The sequence below is a fragment of the Myotis brandtii genome, unplaced genomic scaffold (assembly GCF_000412655.1).
Source record: "Myotis brandtii unplaced genomic scaffold, ASM41265v1 scaffold303, whole genome shotgun sequence".
NCBI lineage: Eukaryota > Metazoa > Chordata > Mammalia > Chiroptera > Vespertilionidae > Myotis > Myotis brandtii.
The window spans coordinates 537,484-553,155 of NW_005361573.1; the positions used below are offsets into that span (position 1 = coordinate 537,484).

General features: G+C 40.1%; 1 protein-coding gene across 1 annotated transcript in view; it reads left to right on the forward strand.

Annotated features, from left to right (window-relative positions):
- Nucleotides 1–15,672, forward strand: part of CORO1C (coronin, actin binding protein, 1C) — a 36,879-nt gene that overhangs the window by 15,460 nt on the left and 5,747 nt on the right. Inside the window, exons 2-6 of the mRNA XM_014542462.1 lie at nucleotides 1,896–2,018; nucleotides 8,901–9,030; nucleotides 11,976–12,157; nucleotides 12,907–13,026; nucleotides 14,109–14,213. Of these exons, the coding sequence (XP_014397948.1) occupies nucleotides 1,896–2,018; nucleotides 8,901–9,030; nucleotides 11,976–12,157; nucleotides 12,907–13,026; nucleotides 14,109–14,213 (660 nt within the window). The remainder of the gene's footprint in view (nucleotides 1–1,895; nucleotides 2,019–8,900; nucleotides 9,031–11,975; nucleotides 12,158–12,906; nucleotides 13,027–14,108; nucleotides 14,214–15,672) is intronic.

Sequence of the window (15,672 nt, forward strand, 5' to 3'; positions counted from 1 at the left end):
GTAATGGCATGGGAAGTGCTCCCCAAAAGACCAACCAGCTGTCTTCCTAGGTTTTTATGGAGGATTCGTAGTTAGATTGACTAAGTCATTGGCCTTTGGCGTTGAGCTCAATCTCCAGCTCCTCTCCCCTCTTCAGAGGTCAGGCAGTGGGACTGGAAGTTTCAAACCACTAATCACATGGTTGGTTCTCCTGACTGCTAGCTGCCACCCTTGGATGGGATCCAAAAGTCGCCTCATTAGCATACAAAAGACATCTTTATCACTCTCAACACTAAGGAAATTTTAAGAGTTTTAGGAGCTGTGAACCGGGAACTATAGATGAAGATCAAATATCTTATAAATCACAATATGGCAGTCATGTATTTATTGGTCAGTTTAAACGTCTGTTGGCTATTATAATTTTCTGTTTGAATTATTTAGTAAACTTAAAATTTTTTAGATGCATTGGAGATTTTGGTTTATATTTTTCTGTTTTTAATTGTATTGCATTGTACTCAGAACATGCTCTACAGGATATTGATTCCCTGGTATTTTTTGAGATTTGCTTTGTGGTGTCCTAATACTGCCAAGAAGCCTGCCCCAGTCCCTAGTGTTGTGATGTCTTGCCATAACAAGAGCAGCAGCAACAACAAAAGGGTTCAGTTTTGTGTGGCAGTGATTCCTTTTTGTTCACCAGCTGTTAAAGCTTGTAAGAACCTCAGCATGGACTAACGTTAACTTGTTTGAAAAAGGAAGTAGCTTTTGAACACCTGTTGTTACAACATCATTTATTCTGGTTAATACAAAAATGGTCTAAGCCAGGTTGGCTTGTTTGATTCAAATGTGTACCATGAGCAAATTATGACGGTTACTTATGACCAACATTAAAAACTGTATTTTTTAACCAATGGACATGGACACTGGGGCAGTGGGGGCTTGTCCTGAGGAGAGGGAGTGGCGGGGAAGGGGTCAATGGGGGGAAAGGAGACATATGTAATACTTTAAATAAAAAAACCTGTATTCTTAATGAGATGTAGAACTGGATAATGGATAAGATCTAAGCTTATGTTAATTTAATTACATTGTTCGGCTGGCATTTCTGATTGAAGACGGGTGAGAGATAGACAGTAAAATGTAGTATGTCCTTGAGCCCCTAAGCAATAGCTAAAACGTTTTATTTTTATTTTTTAAATATATTCTATTAATTTTTTACAGGGAGGAAGGGAGAGAGATAGAGTAATGAGATGTAGAACTGGATAATGGATAAGATCTAAGCTTATGTTAATTTAATTACATTGTTCGGCTGGCATTTCTGATTGAAGACGGGTGAGAGATAGACAGTAAAATGTAGTATGTCCTTGAGCCCCTAAGCAATAGCTAAAACGTTTTATTTTTATTTTTTAAATATATTCTATTAATTTTTTACAGGGAGGAAGGGAGAGAGATAGAGAGTTAGAAACATCGATGAGAGAGAAACATCGATCAGCTGCCCCCTGCACATCTCCCACTGGGGATGTGCCCGCAACCCAGGTACATGCCCCTGACCGGAATCGAACTAATTTTATTGCCTTAACTTTGCTGTTCATTTCCAATACTTTAATTTGTATATTCAAGAATATTAACTTATATTAAAAGTTATATTTTGCATTTTGAGTAATATCAAGTTTTTTTTTAGTAGAAACACATGTATAATTTGGCTATCATAGAAAAACACTTTGGCTTTAAAAGACTTTTGTATTCTCTTTTGCTATGTCTATTAATGCAGTTGATTAAACTCTTTGTAGTACTAGAAATTTTGATCTTTAATAGACCATTGAGAGTTTTGGGTGGAGGTGATAAAGGAGAAATGGGTCTGAGAAAACACAAACTCTGTGGCGTTGACATTACCTAATAAATTTGCTTCTCTCTACTTTCAGACTGGTCGAATTGACAAATCCTACCCTACAGTATGTGGCCACACAGGACCAGTGCTTGACATAGATTGGTGCCCACATAATGATCAGGTCATTGCCAGCGGTTCAGAGGACTGCACGGTTATGGTAAGCTCCCAGGGTGTGGCGTAAGATTCACCGACTGCTTGCAAAAACTGTGTGTGTGTGTGTGTGTGTGTGTGTGTGTGTGTGTGTGTGTGTGTGTGTGTTTCGATGCTTGAAAAGCACAAAATCATAGCAGTTTTGATTGTCCATTGTATTATATAGGATTTAGTGACATTAAAGTTTAATGACAGATAAGGCTTTTACAAGAGGTTGTACTATGTTATCTTTTTTCTTTTGTATGAGTGTGTGTTTGTACGTGGTTATTGACAGTTCTGTGGGAAGATTTTAGAGAAACTGAAATGAGTTTCCAATAATTCTGTGAATGCCATTGGACCACATGACCTCTCTTCTCTCCCCAAAAAGAGAGAAAAAACTGTAACTAAGAATTGTACATTACAGTGAAATAAGATCCCAAAGGTTATACAGATAAAAAAGGGGTATGGAACAGATACTGAGACGTAGTAAAGAGTTTTTGCAAGTGTTTCTTTCTAAGCTAACATCAGACGGTGTGTTCTGTCTCGTGGACCCTGGTTAAGAAAGCCCTTTTTGTGCAGCAGTGAAAACATTTTGAAAGGTTTTTAAAGTAAGTTCTATATATTTCCTCATTTGGATTCCAAAAGTAGATTACATATGAAATAAGGCTTTGAGGTACTTTTTAAAAATATTGATTTGAGAGAGAGAGGGAAGGAGAGAAACATCAACTGGTTGCCTCCCGAACACACCCCAACCACCAGGGAGCAAACCCAAAACTTAGGTATGTACCCTGACCAGGAATTGAACCAGCAACCCTTTGGTGCACGGGATGACGCTCCAACCAACTGAGCCACCTGGCCAGGGCTGGTGTACTTTTAATATGAAGCTTCTTGTTCTTGATTATGATCTTAAGATCGTAATTGTTTGGATCAATTTTTAATCTTAGCCCAAAATGTTAGACATAGTACAGAAGGGAAGTAATGAAGTAAGTACTGAAACAGGTGAGTGTAGTAACTGATCAAGTTGCAAGCAGTCTCAGATTCATCACGTGGGGAGCTGAGAGAACCCCTAGTGTTACTTCCCTCTCCATTTTCTGTGGACTGAACCAGACTTAGTAACATTGTTTGGAAGCCTTTATTAATTAAAATTATTTTACATAAACACACGTTAAGTCCAGAACTGTGACATTTAAACATTTACTCATTTTTACTCATGGACTTTTGGCTGAGGATAACTCCTGCGATCTCATAATTTTGGCAGCCAAAACATATTAAAGAAATATGCTGCTGTTAAAAGGAATTGTTCCTTTTAATGTGCACTGCTAAGTTGATCATTTTAATGGCCACGGACATTTTGCTGAGGGGAGAAGAACAGTATTTCGACCTAGTGCCAAAATCTTAAATTGACTGCAAGTCTTAACCTCTCTTGATCCACCTCTTTTTGTCGTCAGCATTATCAGTCATGTTGTCCCTTAAAAAAAAAACTTTTGTATTATGAAACACACTAAAGTTGAATGAATTCAGTTACGTGAATTAAGTGATTTATTACAAAGGGAATACCCACTTGTTTTTGATAGCTCCCTTACTATTTGGTGTGTTAAGGTGTTCCAGCTCATCGTGGACATCCTTTGAAATACCTCAAATTAGCTATTTCTCTCAGAAGTTCTGATTTCTTTTAATGGAAAATGGTATTTCTAGGTCACAATCTGGGTGCTAGGGATGCTGATTGTTACCATGGTGATTATTGTTTTTAAGACTTTGCTATTGTAATAACTATGAATGATGTCAGGTGAGTACTAGACTTACTAGACTTACTGGGAGGAGGAAGAACCTCATAAGTTATATAAAATATCTACTGCCGTATGCTGTACACATGAAACTAATATTGAATGTCAACTGTAATTAAAAAATTAAAAAAAGATTGTAGTAGTAAATGGAGCTAGAATATACATATATATTTAAAGATGTGGTAACTTTTGACTTCATCTTAATATTTCTAGTTCAAATTCAGGGCTATAGAGTTTTTAATCTAACCTCTTTAATATTACATTTCTATATCCTTTCTTCCACACTGAGAATTTGGGTTCTCAAGGATTCAAAGGATGAATTAAAATATCCTGATCTGTCTCATTTGCTTTTTCACAGTATATATACGGTAATCTCAGATGCATTTAAGGTACTGCTTTCAATGGACTACTATTTGAAGTGATGTTTTATACCAGCAAATGCAATTATACAGACCTTCCTCCTAGAAACTATACTTCACTCCTAGGTTTTCCATATTTTTGGTACTGTTGAGTTTTTTCCTCCAGCAATAGCTTCTTATAGAGAGTTTTAGAGAATATGGCTACTGGTGTTATACTTGGGAAAATTTTAGCTCCACGAAAAGAATAATGCTTTAAATAATACAAAGAGCAGCCAAATTAAGTTTTGTGAATGGTGTTGATTTGACATTGTCTCTTATCTGCAGGGTAGTAATCAAACACAAATTTTAAAGACGGCTAATTCAGCAAGGTTGCATGATTGTTTCTGGGAGAAAGAAAGTTTGAAGGCAGAGTAGGTGTCTTATTTGTCTCCAACTAGATGTTCTGAACAGTCACAAATGATTACATTTAAATGAATACTTTTCCATTCTCCCAAATCAGTCTCACACTTCTGTGGAAATCAACAAAAACAAACCCCCTATTTTATACATTTTTGCTTCTGTTGTAAATTTTCCTAATGCAGTTTTTGTCTTGAAATAAAAATGAAAGTGATGCTGTAGTTGGTGATGAGAGCGCGTTCCTCAGGATTCCTGTCCCTCTGTCCTTCACCGGGGCTTCATGTCATTTCCTTTTTGTACAGATTACATCTGGGCCATTTGCCAGTCGATATTACAGCCTTGGCAAATCAGAACCCAGCTCTCAGTTCTTGATTTTCCCAAAGCTAATGTTGTTCTCAATGTCATGGTTCATTTATGAATGTCATGACTCTGTGCCTCCTACCCCGTGGGGTTAGTGGATCTGTAGGGGATTGTGCTGCTCTGCAGCTGCTACAGAATCTGTAACCTCTTCCTGTCTCTTAAGATTATTTATTTCCTTCATTTTCCCTTTGGAATTGGTTTCCTTAGCTTTTAAAAAATATAGCCTTTGGGGAAATAGCCTTTCTTATGGCTGTAACTCTAGTGCCTAGCCCAGTAGCAAGTTCATGATGGGTGTAAAGTAGGGAAGCAGTGTCTGGAAGCACTTTGTGTGTATGCTCTAAATGTGCACCGTGTTTGCTTGAGAAATAAAACCTTCAAACAAATTGCACTTTAAAATTACTGCTTGAGAGAAGCCTAAGCGTCTTAATTTTCTTTGTTTCTTGTTGGGAATATTTTCTTGAGCTGGCCTTTTTCCATATCCAGAGTTTCACATGTGAAAAGGATGTCGGTGATACAGTAGTTCCCGAACATGTGCTTCAAGTTGTTTTTTTCCAGAACCACGATGGGTTTTCACTGGTTGATTCACTTTTTCATCTGGAAGCCTTGGGACTGATTGCGTTTTTCCCTTTCTTTCAAAACAAAACAAGACATTGCCATAGTGATGTGTTATCCAAATACAAAGTTTCAGGAACACATTATTGTTTAAAAACAAAAACAAAAATATCAAGTGGCGGGGGATAAAGCTGATAGCCCTGCTGGGCTGAGGGTTTTTCCTCTCCACTCACTGCATGTCTTTGAAAAAGCTGGTGGGTAGTAGAACCTGTGTCCACAGAGCAGAGGAAAGCTAACGGACCTGCCTAGAGCTCAGAGCTGCCCTCATCTGTGCTGACTGGCCTACGTGTGAACTAGAGCCTTCATGCTTGAGATATTTTGGACGTAAATTAGACTGTTGGGTACAGTGCTCAATTAACTTGAAGATAAGACTCATTCCAAGAAACTATGATGGTCAGACTTAACAATACATGGCGGTCATTGTAACAGCAAGAAAAAGAATCATAAACATATAGTAGGGACTTTTTCTTGCCAAGTGCTGTTTTTAAGCGTTTACGTGCCTGATTATAGTGAATCATTATACCAGCAAAGTAAGGCAGGAATAACTCCCATTTTACAGCTTAGGAAACACCGGCCCTGCACGACAGTTTTGTCAAAGGTCACCCTATTGTGTATTTCGCATTAAGGTAGTGCTTGGGTGTACAAAATGTTTTAGTCCATTTGACCTTTCCAGTAACCACTGAGGAAGCGGAGCTGATGCTGTCTCCAGTATCAAACAAGGAAATTGAGGCTTCACGAAGTGAAGTCCCTTTTTAATGCTAGTGTGGCCAGTTAGCGTCCCATCTGTGACATCCAGGCCAGTGCCCTTTCTTCCACACCAGGCTGCGTCCCCTTTGCACACAAGAATACTAAGCATGTACCCAGTGGCACTTCTGCTCTTTGTTGTCCTGCTGCTGCAGAAGGCACGATCCCTTCAGTCCAAACTGGGCTGGAAGGCCCAGGCCCGGAAGCAGCAGACAGCCCTAAAAAGGGCAGAGAGCCCATAATGACAGGCCTATGAGTAGGGCCAGTGGGCACCAACCAAGGGGTGTGTACGCTTCATGTGGAAAGACTTACAGCTCTGCCGGCTCTTTTCCACAGTCCACAATGGAGAACAGCACCACCTTTATTTACCAGCAGTGGCAAGAGTTCCGTCGTCTTTTTCATTTAGTCTTATAGGCTTTTCCAGTCACTTTCTCCTCCCGCTGTAAAGCCTTGTGTCTGTGCTGTCTTTGTTACTCTGACCTTTTTCCTGTCAGCCACTCAGCCAGCCTCCAGGGGCATTCACTTTTTAGAAGAGTGCTATATGCATCTGTGTTTTTTATTTTGAAACTGGATACTTGATTTCCTTCCTTCCTTCTTTCCTTCTTCCTCCTGTCACCTCACTCCTTTCATCCTTACAGGTCATCTCCCTAGGAAGCCTTCTTGGATATACCAAACTCGAACAGCAAGAAGGTGACCTCATGACATTTGTATTTTCATTCAGCACTTAGCTTATGCCAGCATACCCTTGGTCACATACACTTTGCAATTTCCTTGTAATAACAGTAGTTGCTATCAATCCAGAGCCTGCCTTAATGCCAGGCATAATTCTAAACGCTTTAGATTCATATTCCCACATTGGTCCTCAAAACAACCAAGTGAGGGCAGGTTTATTATTAGTCCCATCTTATAGGTGAGGAGACTTAAGGCCCAGATAGGTTAGTGAATGTTCCCAAGGTCATACAGCTGATACATAGCCAAATCAGGGATTGGACAGTTCGTTGTAGTTCAGGAGCCCATGTTCTTAACTACTGCATTCTACTGTCTCTACTTTTGGAGGGCACTGGTTGTATGCCAGGCACTGTTCTAGGGACCTTATTAACTCATTTAATCCTCACAGCAGTCCTAGGAAGTATAGGTACTGATGTTGCCTCTGTGCACAGTGACGCTGAGTTGTTTGCCCAGGACCCTCACGGTAAGTGGCCCAAACAGGATTTGAACGAGGATCTGTTTGGCTCCAGAGCACGGGCTCCAACCCTCTACATCAGGGGTCCTCAAACTACGGCCCGCGGGTCACATGCAAATACAAATATTGTATTTGTTCCCGTTTTGTTTTTTTTACTTCAAAATAAGATATGTGCAGTGTGCATAGGAATTTGTTCATAGTTTTTTTTTAAACTATAGTCCGGCCCTCCAACGGTCTGAGGGACAGTGAACTGGCCCCCTGTTTAAAAAGTTTGAGGACCCCTGCTCTACATCATATGCCTTGTCTTTGCTGACTTTGGCTTTCAGTCTTATAGAAGTCTCTACTTTTCTCAGTCTTCCCCCCCGCCTGGTAATGGGCTGCCTCATAGTGGCTGCTCAAGAAATGTGTTGCCCACCTCACTCAGCTCCCTCCCCTGCCTAGCCCTCCCCACACTATTGTCTGTGTCCATGGGCTTTGCATATATGTTCTTTAGCTAATCCCTTCACCTTCCTTTATCTAGCCCCCCACTCCCCTCCCTCTGACATTTGTCATTCTATTTCATGTGTCCGTGCTTCTGGTTCTATTTTGTTCATCAGTTTATTTTGTTCATTATATTCCACATATTAGTGAGATCATATGGTATTTTGTCTTTCTCTGACTGACTTATTTTGTCCAGGTCTATACATGCTGTCACAAAGGGTAAAAGTTCCTTCTAATGAGAAAAAAGTAAATGTGTTGCATGAATCTTTTGTTAAAGGTAGTAAAATGGGTTAGGTGCCTGTATTAAACGCATAAACCTAGTTGAAGGAACCATTGAATCTGCCAGAAGTAACATATAGAAGGAACAGAGTTTCCTTATTTTAAAAATTTTATAATAAATGTTTTGCTTCATCATTAAAATTTCCCCGCCATCCAAGGAGAAGATGGTGCAGAGGCTAGAGAAAGATCAAGGTGAAGCTCCATGATGAGCTCTGCTTCCGCCTTAATATTTAAGCTGGAAATGCTGATTATCACCAAAGCCTCCCATCACTCTGCTTCATTAGGGACTAGGGAAACACAGTATTTCATCGTGTTCTGTCAGGCACAGAGGTTTTGCAATCCTTGCAAGAAAACCCAGCAACCCATGGTTATGGTGCCATCTGGAGATGGCAGGTGGTATTACTACTTTCAGTTCTAAGCCTAGGTCAGAATACATCTTGCAGAATGCATTTCCTGTTGAGTCACTAAAGTCTCATTTCATTTGTTTCCCTTGCTGACTTCATGCTTTGATAAAATTAGTAGTCATTTTCTGTTCGTTCTGACCTTTAATATCTTGTTACATTTTAAAAACAACTGTACACAGTCATTTCATATTATTCTGCATTTTATCCAAAGACCATTGTATGTTCTGTTTATGCAGAACAAGTCTTCAAACCAGATGATCACAGGAAATGTGATATTGAAAGATGGGTCCTCTTTCTCTTTTCCAACAGGTGTGGCAGATTCCAGAAAATGGACTCACCCTTTCCCTGACCGAACCTGTGGTGATTTTAGAAGGCCACTCAAAGAGAGTTGGCATCGTAGCCTGGCACCCGACAGCCCGTAACGTGCTTCTTAGTGCAGGTAGGAGCTAAGCAGTCCCCTTCCCCCATTGTCATCGCTTCTTGCAGCCCTTTTTGTGGAGAGGAGCAGCAGATGCCTTTAACTCTGTGCTAAACTGTTTGAAGCAGATCATTAGGAATCCATGAGGAGGCGCAGAGAGCAGTGGCTCCCTGGCCCATACATGTGCATGTGTTCAGGCTACTTTGACAGTCTGCAGAAGATACAGACTTCCTGCTTAGAAAAATGAACAGATACATACTTATTTGCCTGTAATTTCAGCAGATTCATTATTCCTGCTGGGGCCCTCCGTGGATCACAGTTTTAGTTATTCTTGATGTAGTAGAAGGAACACAGATGGGAACCAGGAGCCCTAGGTTCCGGCCCCAGTGTTGCTGCCAACTTTAGGGTGATCTTGTCAGGCAAGTATCCTTCCTTTTAAGGAATACTGTCATTGTTCTCCTTATACAAGTAGTGCGTGTATGTTATATAGATTACATAGAAACAAAAGGAAGAAAAGAAAAATCTATAATCCCACCACCCAGAGGGAACATCATCATTACCATTTCGGTGTTTCTTTCCAGAAGATACTTCTGTGCACACACGAAAATGATTTTAAAAATGAAGATGGGTTCAGAAACTTGCATATATGGTCTTTTTCACATGCTGTTAAATGTTCTTAGGATATTTTTAATGACTCCATTAATAGTCCATTGTCTGGACTATTTAAACCTCAGTTGTTTAAATCAGCCCTTTATTTTTTGATAGTGAGGTTGTTCTTGATTTTTCACTGTTAAACCACTTTCAATTTCTATTTACAGAAATCTGTTTCTTTGTAAAAAATCTGAGATTTTTTCTTTTATAGAAGCAATAGAAAGGACAAGAGGAAGCTTTGTAGGGTGATGGGAATGTCTTATATCTTGATTGTGATGGTGGCTACACAAATATATATACTTGTCAAAACTTCATGAGTGTATATTTTAAATAAATGTATTGTGTTTGTTGCATGTAAATTATACCTTAATTCCTAAAAAAAAAAAAAAAAGTTATACTAATGTTAGTGGTAGAATTTTAAAGATCTTTCCCTTTACCAGTGCAAAGGAGGGGGCAGTTCAGTTTTTAGTGGTGATAAAGGATATTTATGGTATAATGAGTTAAATAAAAAGTTTAATGCCAGGTACCTATTGAAACCAAGGACTGCTTTTCAAAAAACACACTACATAGGATTCTCCTTTTTTAAAATCACAATTGACTATACCTGGGAACCCTTCCAGTGTTCTTACTCAGAACCTCAGTCTAATAAGGAGAGAAACCAATTTCAAAGGTGGAGTTCCATCATGGAATGTCCTGCTCCTCCTCTTATCGAGGTCACACTTACGGTGTGATCAGCAGAGTGCTCCCCATGCTCCCCTTACAAGCACAGGAGGATGGTTGGTTGCAGCGTTCTGCACATTTTAAGCTCTACGATCCATTCTCGGTGGCTGCGGCTACCTGTTTGCCTGTGATGAACAAGGCAGAGGAAGGGTCAAGTCTCCCCCACAGAGCTCTCCTCCAGCTTTTCATACTGTTGTGCAGTTTTCCCGCCCATTCCCTACTTCTCACTCTTAGGTAACTTTTAGGTGTTCTGGATCTTAGTGGCTCATTTTTCTAAAGTGCTTGCAAATTTGATTTATTGGCAAGAATTCGCTTTCAGGATGTCCATCTCTTTTCTTATTTTTCTTTATCTTTGAAATAATGTCCTGGGAGCAGCAAATGATATTCTTTTTAAAGGGTCTCAGGGACTTGGGGCAGACCCTTGAAGGAAGGATGTTGATGAACTGTGGGCTTGTGGCCAAGTCAACAGTGTGGCCTCTTTGAGGACAGTTTCGGAATCCTCATGCCTATGTGACTATACTTTGGGCTTCTCAAATCAGGCTAGTATTGACCTATTTCTCCCCCTTGAAAGATAAAGATCTGTTGTGGGCAAATAGTTAGGCCAGACCTTGCATTTCCCTTCCACTTACTGTAATTTGCTTTGCTTTAATCCAAGACCATGTAGTACATTATCGTTGATTTCAATAGCCTGCTCTCCACCATCTTTGTTGAGTGTCCCAAACAGTTTTTTAAGCTCTTTATTTTTAGCTCCACTGGAGAAGAAGTAAGCTGTATTTATTCTGATGCTTATTTTACTAGAAAAGGAAACTGATAGCCCAGTTAACTCTTAAAAAAACATAGGCCTTACCCTGGCCGGTGTGGCTCAGTTTGGTTGGGCATCATCCCTTGTACAAAAGGTTGATGGTTTGTTTCCAGTCAGGGCACATGCCTGGGTTTTGGGCTCAATCTGTGGTAAGGGGTGATTGATGTCTCTCTCTTTCTCCCTCCCTCTCTCTCCCTCTCCTATCCTCTCTCTCTAAGATCAACAAAAGAAGATATCTATCTGTCTATTTGTATATATGTATGTGTATATATATGAAAGAAAAGGAAACACAGGTCTTGGCCGTGTGGCTCAGTTGGTTGGAGCATCGTCCCATACACCAGAAGGTTGTGGGTTTGATTCCTTGTCAGGGCACATACCTAGGTTCCAGGTTCGATCCCCATTTGGGGAGCATACAGGAGGCAACCTATCGATGTTTCTCTCTCTCTCTCTCTCTCTCTCTCTCTCTCTCTCTAAAGTCAATAAAAACATATCCTCTGGTGAGGATTAAAAAACACAAACAGAAAAGATGGGATTCTATTTTTTTGTAGTTCTTAGTTTTGTTTGGTTTTTATTTGTTTCATACAAACCCAAACTTAACAAACTGTATTTTTACTTTAACGCTGATTTCTTTTATACAAATTTCTTCTTTCTTTGTCACTTTCTTTGTTAAAACTACCCGTAAGTAGGGCCTCTTGTCAGCACCTTCCTTTCAATGCATGTCTTTGTAGTTTCCACAAATGTGCCGTTGTCCAGGCATTTTAATAGCTGTCGACATGGTTGTGCTTGCTCCTAGGCTGTGATAATGCCATCATCATATGGAACGTGGGGACGGGGGAAGCCCTGATAAACTTGGACGATATGCACTCGGACATGATTTACAATGTAAGCTGGAACCGGAATGGCAGTCTCATCTGCACAGCTTCCAAAGACAAGAAAGTGAGAGTAATCGATCCTAGGAAACAAGAGATTGTTGCTGTAAGTATTCTTCAGACAAAAACCCCAGTATTTGTAGCCCTTCGGTGAGTGCGAGCTGTCTGCTTTCTAAGGCGGCCACAGAGGCTGTGCTGCTGGTCGTTGGCCCTCCTGTGTGCAGATGCCTGTGAATCAGAAAAGGCTGGTGCAGGCTTCTGACTGTCTGCCAGTCACTCTTCTCTTCAGAGTTGTACATTTCTAGCTTTTACCCAAGGCTTATCTCTCACTTGGTAACCATTTTTCACAAAGAAACAATGTTTTTATCAGTTCACAAGAGTCCTTAAAAGTTGACAAATGTAGATGAGCTACCCCAAATAGTGAAGAGCATTCCTGGCTTAGTACAAAAAAATTGATTCCCCACCCTGTTCCACAAATGACTATTAAAGTGTCTCACAAAGATACAGCAGGTTATTAACCTCTTGAGAAAAGCATTTGGCGGAGTCCTCTCATGTGTCCTGTCTTTGCAGCACATGGACGTGGGTTGGCAGCGGGGCAGGTGGAAGGAATGAGGCTATTGAGTCAAGTCCTGACACTCGCTAACTTAAGCTGAGGGACCTTAACCAAATCACTTAGTGTCACTGTTTCCTCCTCTGCGGAGGGGAGGTGGTTATTAATGAGACACACACGTACCAGTTAACGTGAATGGCGTGCGGGGTGCGGTTGGGTTCGGTGTATGGGCCCCTATCCTCCCACCTCACCTTCCTTTCTGCAGTTTGAATGTGTGTAATGTGCCTCTGCTCTCTCTTCTGCAGGAGAAGGAGAAAGCGCACGAAGGAGCACGACCCATGAGAGCCATCTTTCTGGCTGACGGCAATGTCTTCACCACTGGTTTCAGCCGCATGAGCGAGCGGCAGCTGGCGCTCTGGAACCCGGTACGCCCTTCCCAGCCTCCCACCAGTTTACACTGGAGCTTTCTCTCTTTTCTGAGTGGGTCTTTGGGTTGGTACATAGATTATGGGGTTCTTAGTGAGGTTTTCTGAACTCCCACTTGTCTTAAATTGGACGTGAAGTTCTCATCCTCACTAGAGACTTATTGCTAACTGTCTTTCCAAAAATGCATTTGTGATACTCCCAAGGAGTCTATGGTGACTATATTTTTCAAAAAGAATGCATGAGGAATTCAGACTTGGGAAATGAGTTCTAAACTTAGTTATATTTTTATAAAGAATATGATCTAAATCAAAGTAGTCATGCTTGAGAACATGCTCATAATCACAAAAGTGGAAAAAATAGAAAACTGGTTCTGGCTGGGTGGCTCAGTTGGTTGGAGCATTGTCCCGCACACCAAAAGGTGGTGGGTTCGATCCCCAGGAGGCAACTGACCAATGTTTCTCACATCGATGGTGTTCTTTCTCTCTCTTTCTCTCTCTCTCTCTCTTTCCCTCTCTAGTCAGTAAAAACATATCCTCAGGATTAAAAAAAAACAACAGTAAATTATTTCTTATTAAGAAAAAAAGCTAAACTCCACATAAGGTATGATCCTAATTTGTGTGTGTACGTGTGTTGGGAGGAAATAGACCAAAATGGTCATGGATTCTGCCACACACTGGACTGTGGGATTATGGCATATGCGATGATTTTTATGTTCTTCCTTGTAACTTTTTAAAGAACATATATTTAATTTATAAGAAAAAAGTACTTTTTAAAAAGAAAAGTCACAAAGGAGAAGGGCACTTTCATCTCTGTCATAGAATCACACTGATATGTGCATTAATTATGTTGTCAAATAAACATAATTTTCAGTGGGTTGGATGCCACTTGCTATCCCTATTGGTATTTACATGTATGAATGTTACATGTGCGTTGTTTAAATTTCAGTATTCTAGGGAAATGGCTAACTTAATTAGGGATAAAGGAATGCATAGTAAGGTAACAAAAATTTACCCCTAAATTGTGTGTGTGTGTGTGTGTGTGTGTGTATGTATATATATATATATATATATTTTTTTTCCAGAAAAATATGCAGGAACCAATTGCTCTTCACGAAATGGACACTAGCAATGGGGTGTTGCTGCCTTTCTATGACCCTGACACCAGTATCATTTACTTATGTGGAAAGGTAAACAGTAATTTTGATGTTTAATATTAAATTTAATCCTGTGGGAGGAAAAGTTTGTCCTTCAGAGATTTAGTAGATGGGCAATGTATTGTATCATTTTAGTTGGTATGTGTGTGCGTCTTACATTATGATTTTGTTACGTGTGGGGTGAGAATGGACTGTTTATAACTTGCCAGATGTGTGGTATTAACCTACTGTGTTCAGTACTCTTGACGGAAGCAGGGATTGGGCAGATGCCGACGGGAATCTTTGCTTGGGCACTCTGGTGAGATGGAGTACGTGCTGGTGTTTTGTTTTCCTTTTTAAAATTTTATTTTTTGTTCTTTTTTTGTTTTAAATTGATTATTGATTTTTACATGCTGGTGTTTTGTATCACTTGGTGGTGCTGTGTGGTTGGTGATTTCAGATTTCTCATTGGTGTTTGCCACATCTCATGCTGAAGTCTACTGGAAGGTTCTAGGTTGGCATTTACTGCTTATTGCTACATGCCATGAACTCTTAAGGAGAATGGTGCTTTGGGAATGTGAGCTTTTGAGGGTCTCAGGGGGTTCTTGTTCCTGGAGTTCAGTGTTAGGGCCCTGGACCGGAAAACGTGTGGCCTGATTTAAGTTTCAGGAAGTGACGGTTGCTCCAGGAAGACCCCACACTGAAATAAAAGGTCTCCTGCCTCGTCTACCTAGTGATCTCTGCCTAACTAAACTGGTGGTGGCTTTATTGCTATTTCATTTCAGCAGGTGGTAACCTCAGTATTTTTCTTTTCCAGTTTTTTTCCTTAGAAGTTTGTGCACATGAAATATATGAATTAATAAAAGTGGAGTGTATAGTCCCTCAAACCTGTTAGGGTACCCCTTGCTGGTAAAGGCCGGATGTTTCACTTCTTCTCGGTTCACTGAGCACACCGCAGAGCTGCTTTCCATTTGATAGGTCAGTCACTTAGAAACGAGATCTTGTCAGGTTTCTTGAAAGTCATTTTACTTCAGATGTTAACAGCTGCATCAAACCAAACACAAGGACATGTTACCCAGAGGTGGTTAACACTGGGTGGAAAATTATTTTTAGTGTGCATAGAGTAAACCCTATGTGTTTAGCTTCTTTTCCATTGCTTTAGATTTTTATTTATATTAAATGGAAATTGTGAAGACAGAAGATTGTTAGAGTGTGATACTACCTAGCTATTTATGTCTTCGTGGGTGTGTGTCTTCATATATATATATAAAATATATAATGTAAAATATATATATAAAATAGTGTGAGTGTGTGTGTGTGTGTGTGTGTGTGTGTGTGTGTGTTTTCTACCAGGCAGAATTGCCTTGTTGTTCAGGTTGGTATAAATGTGTGACCATTAGACAATTATTTGTACTTAGAGAGACTAGCAAGATTATTATAGAATTTTATACATTGCAATGAGATAGAAAACCTTGTGAAGTTCAAGGAGATCACTAAAACGAAGGTTTCTTAA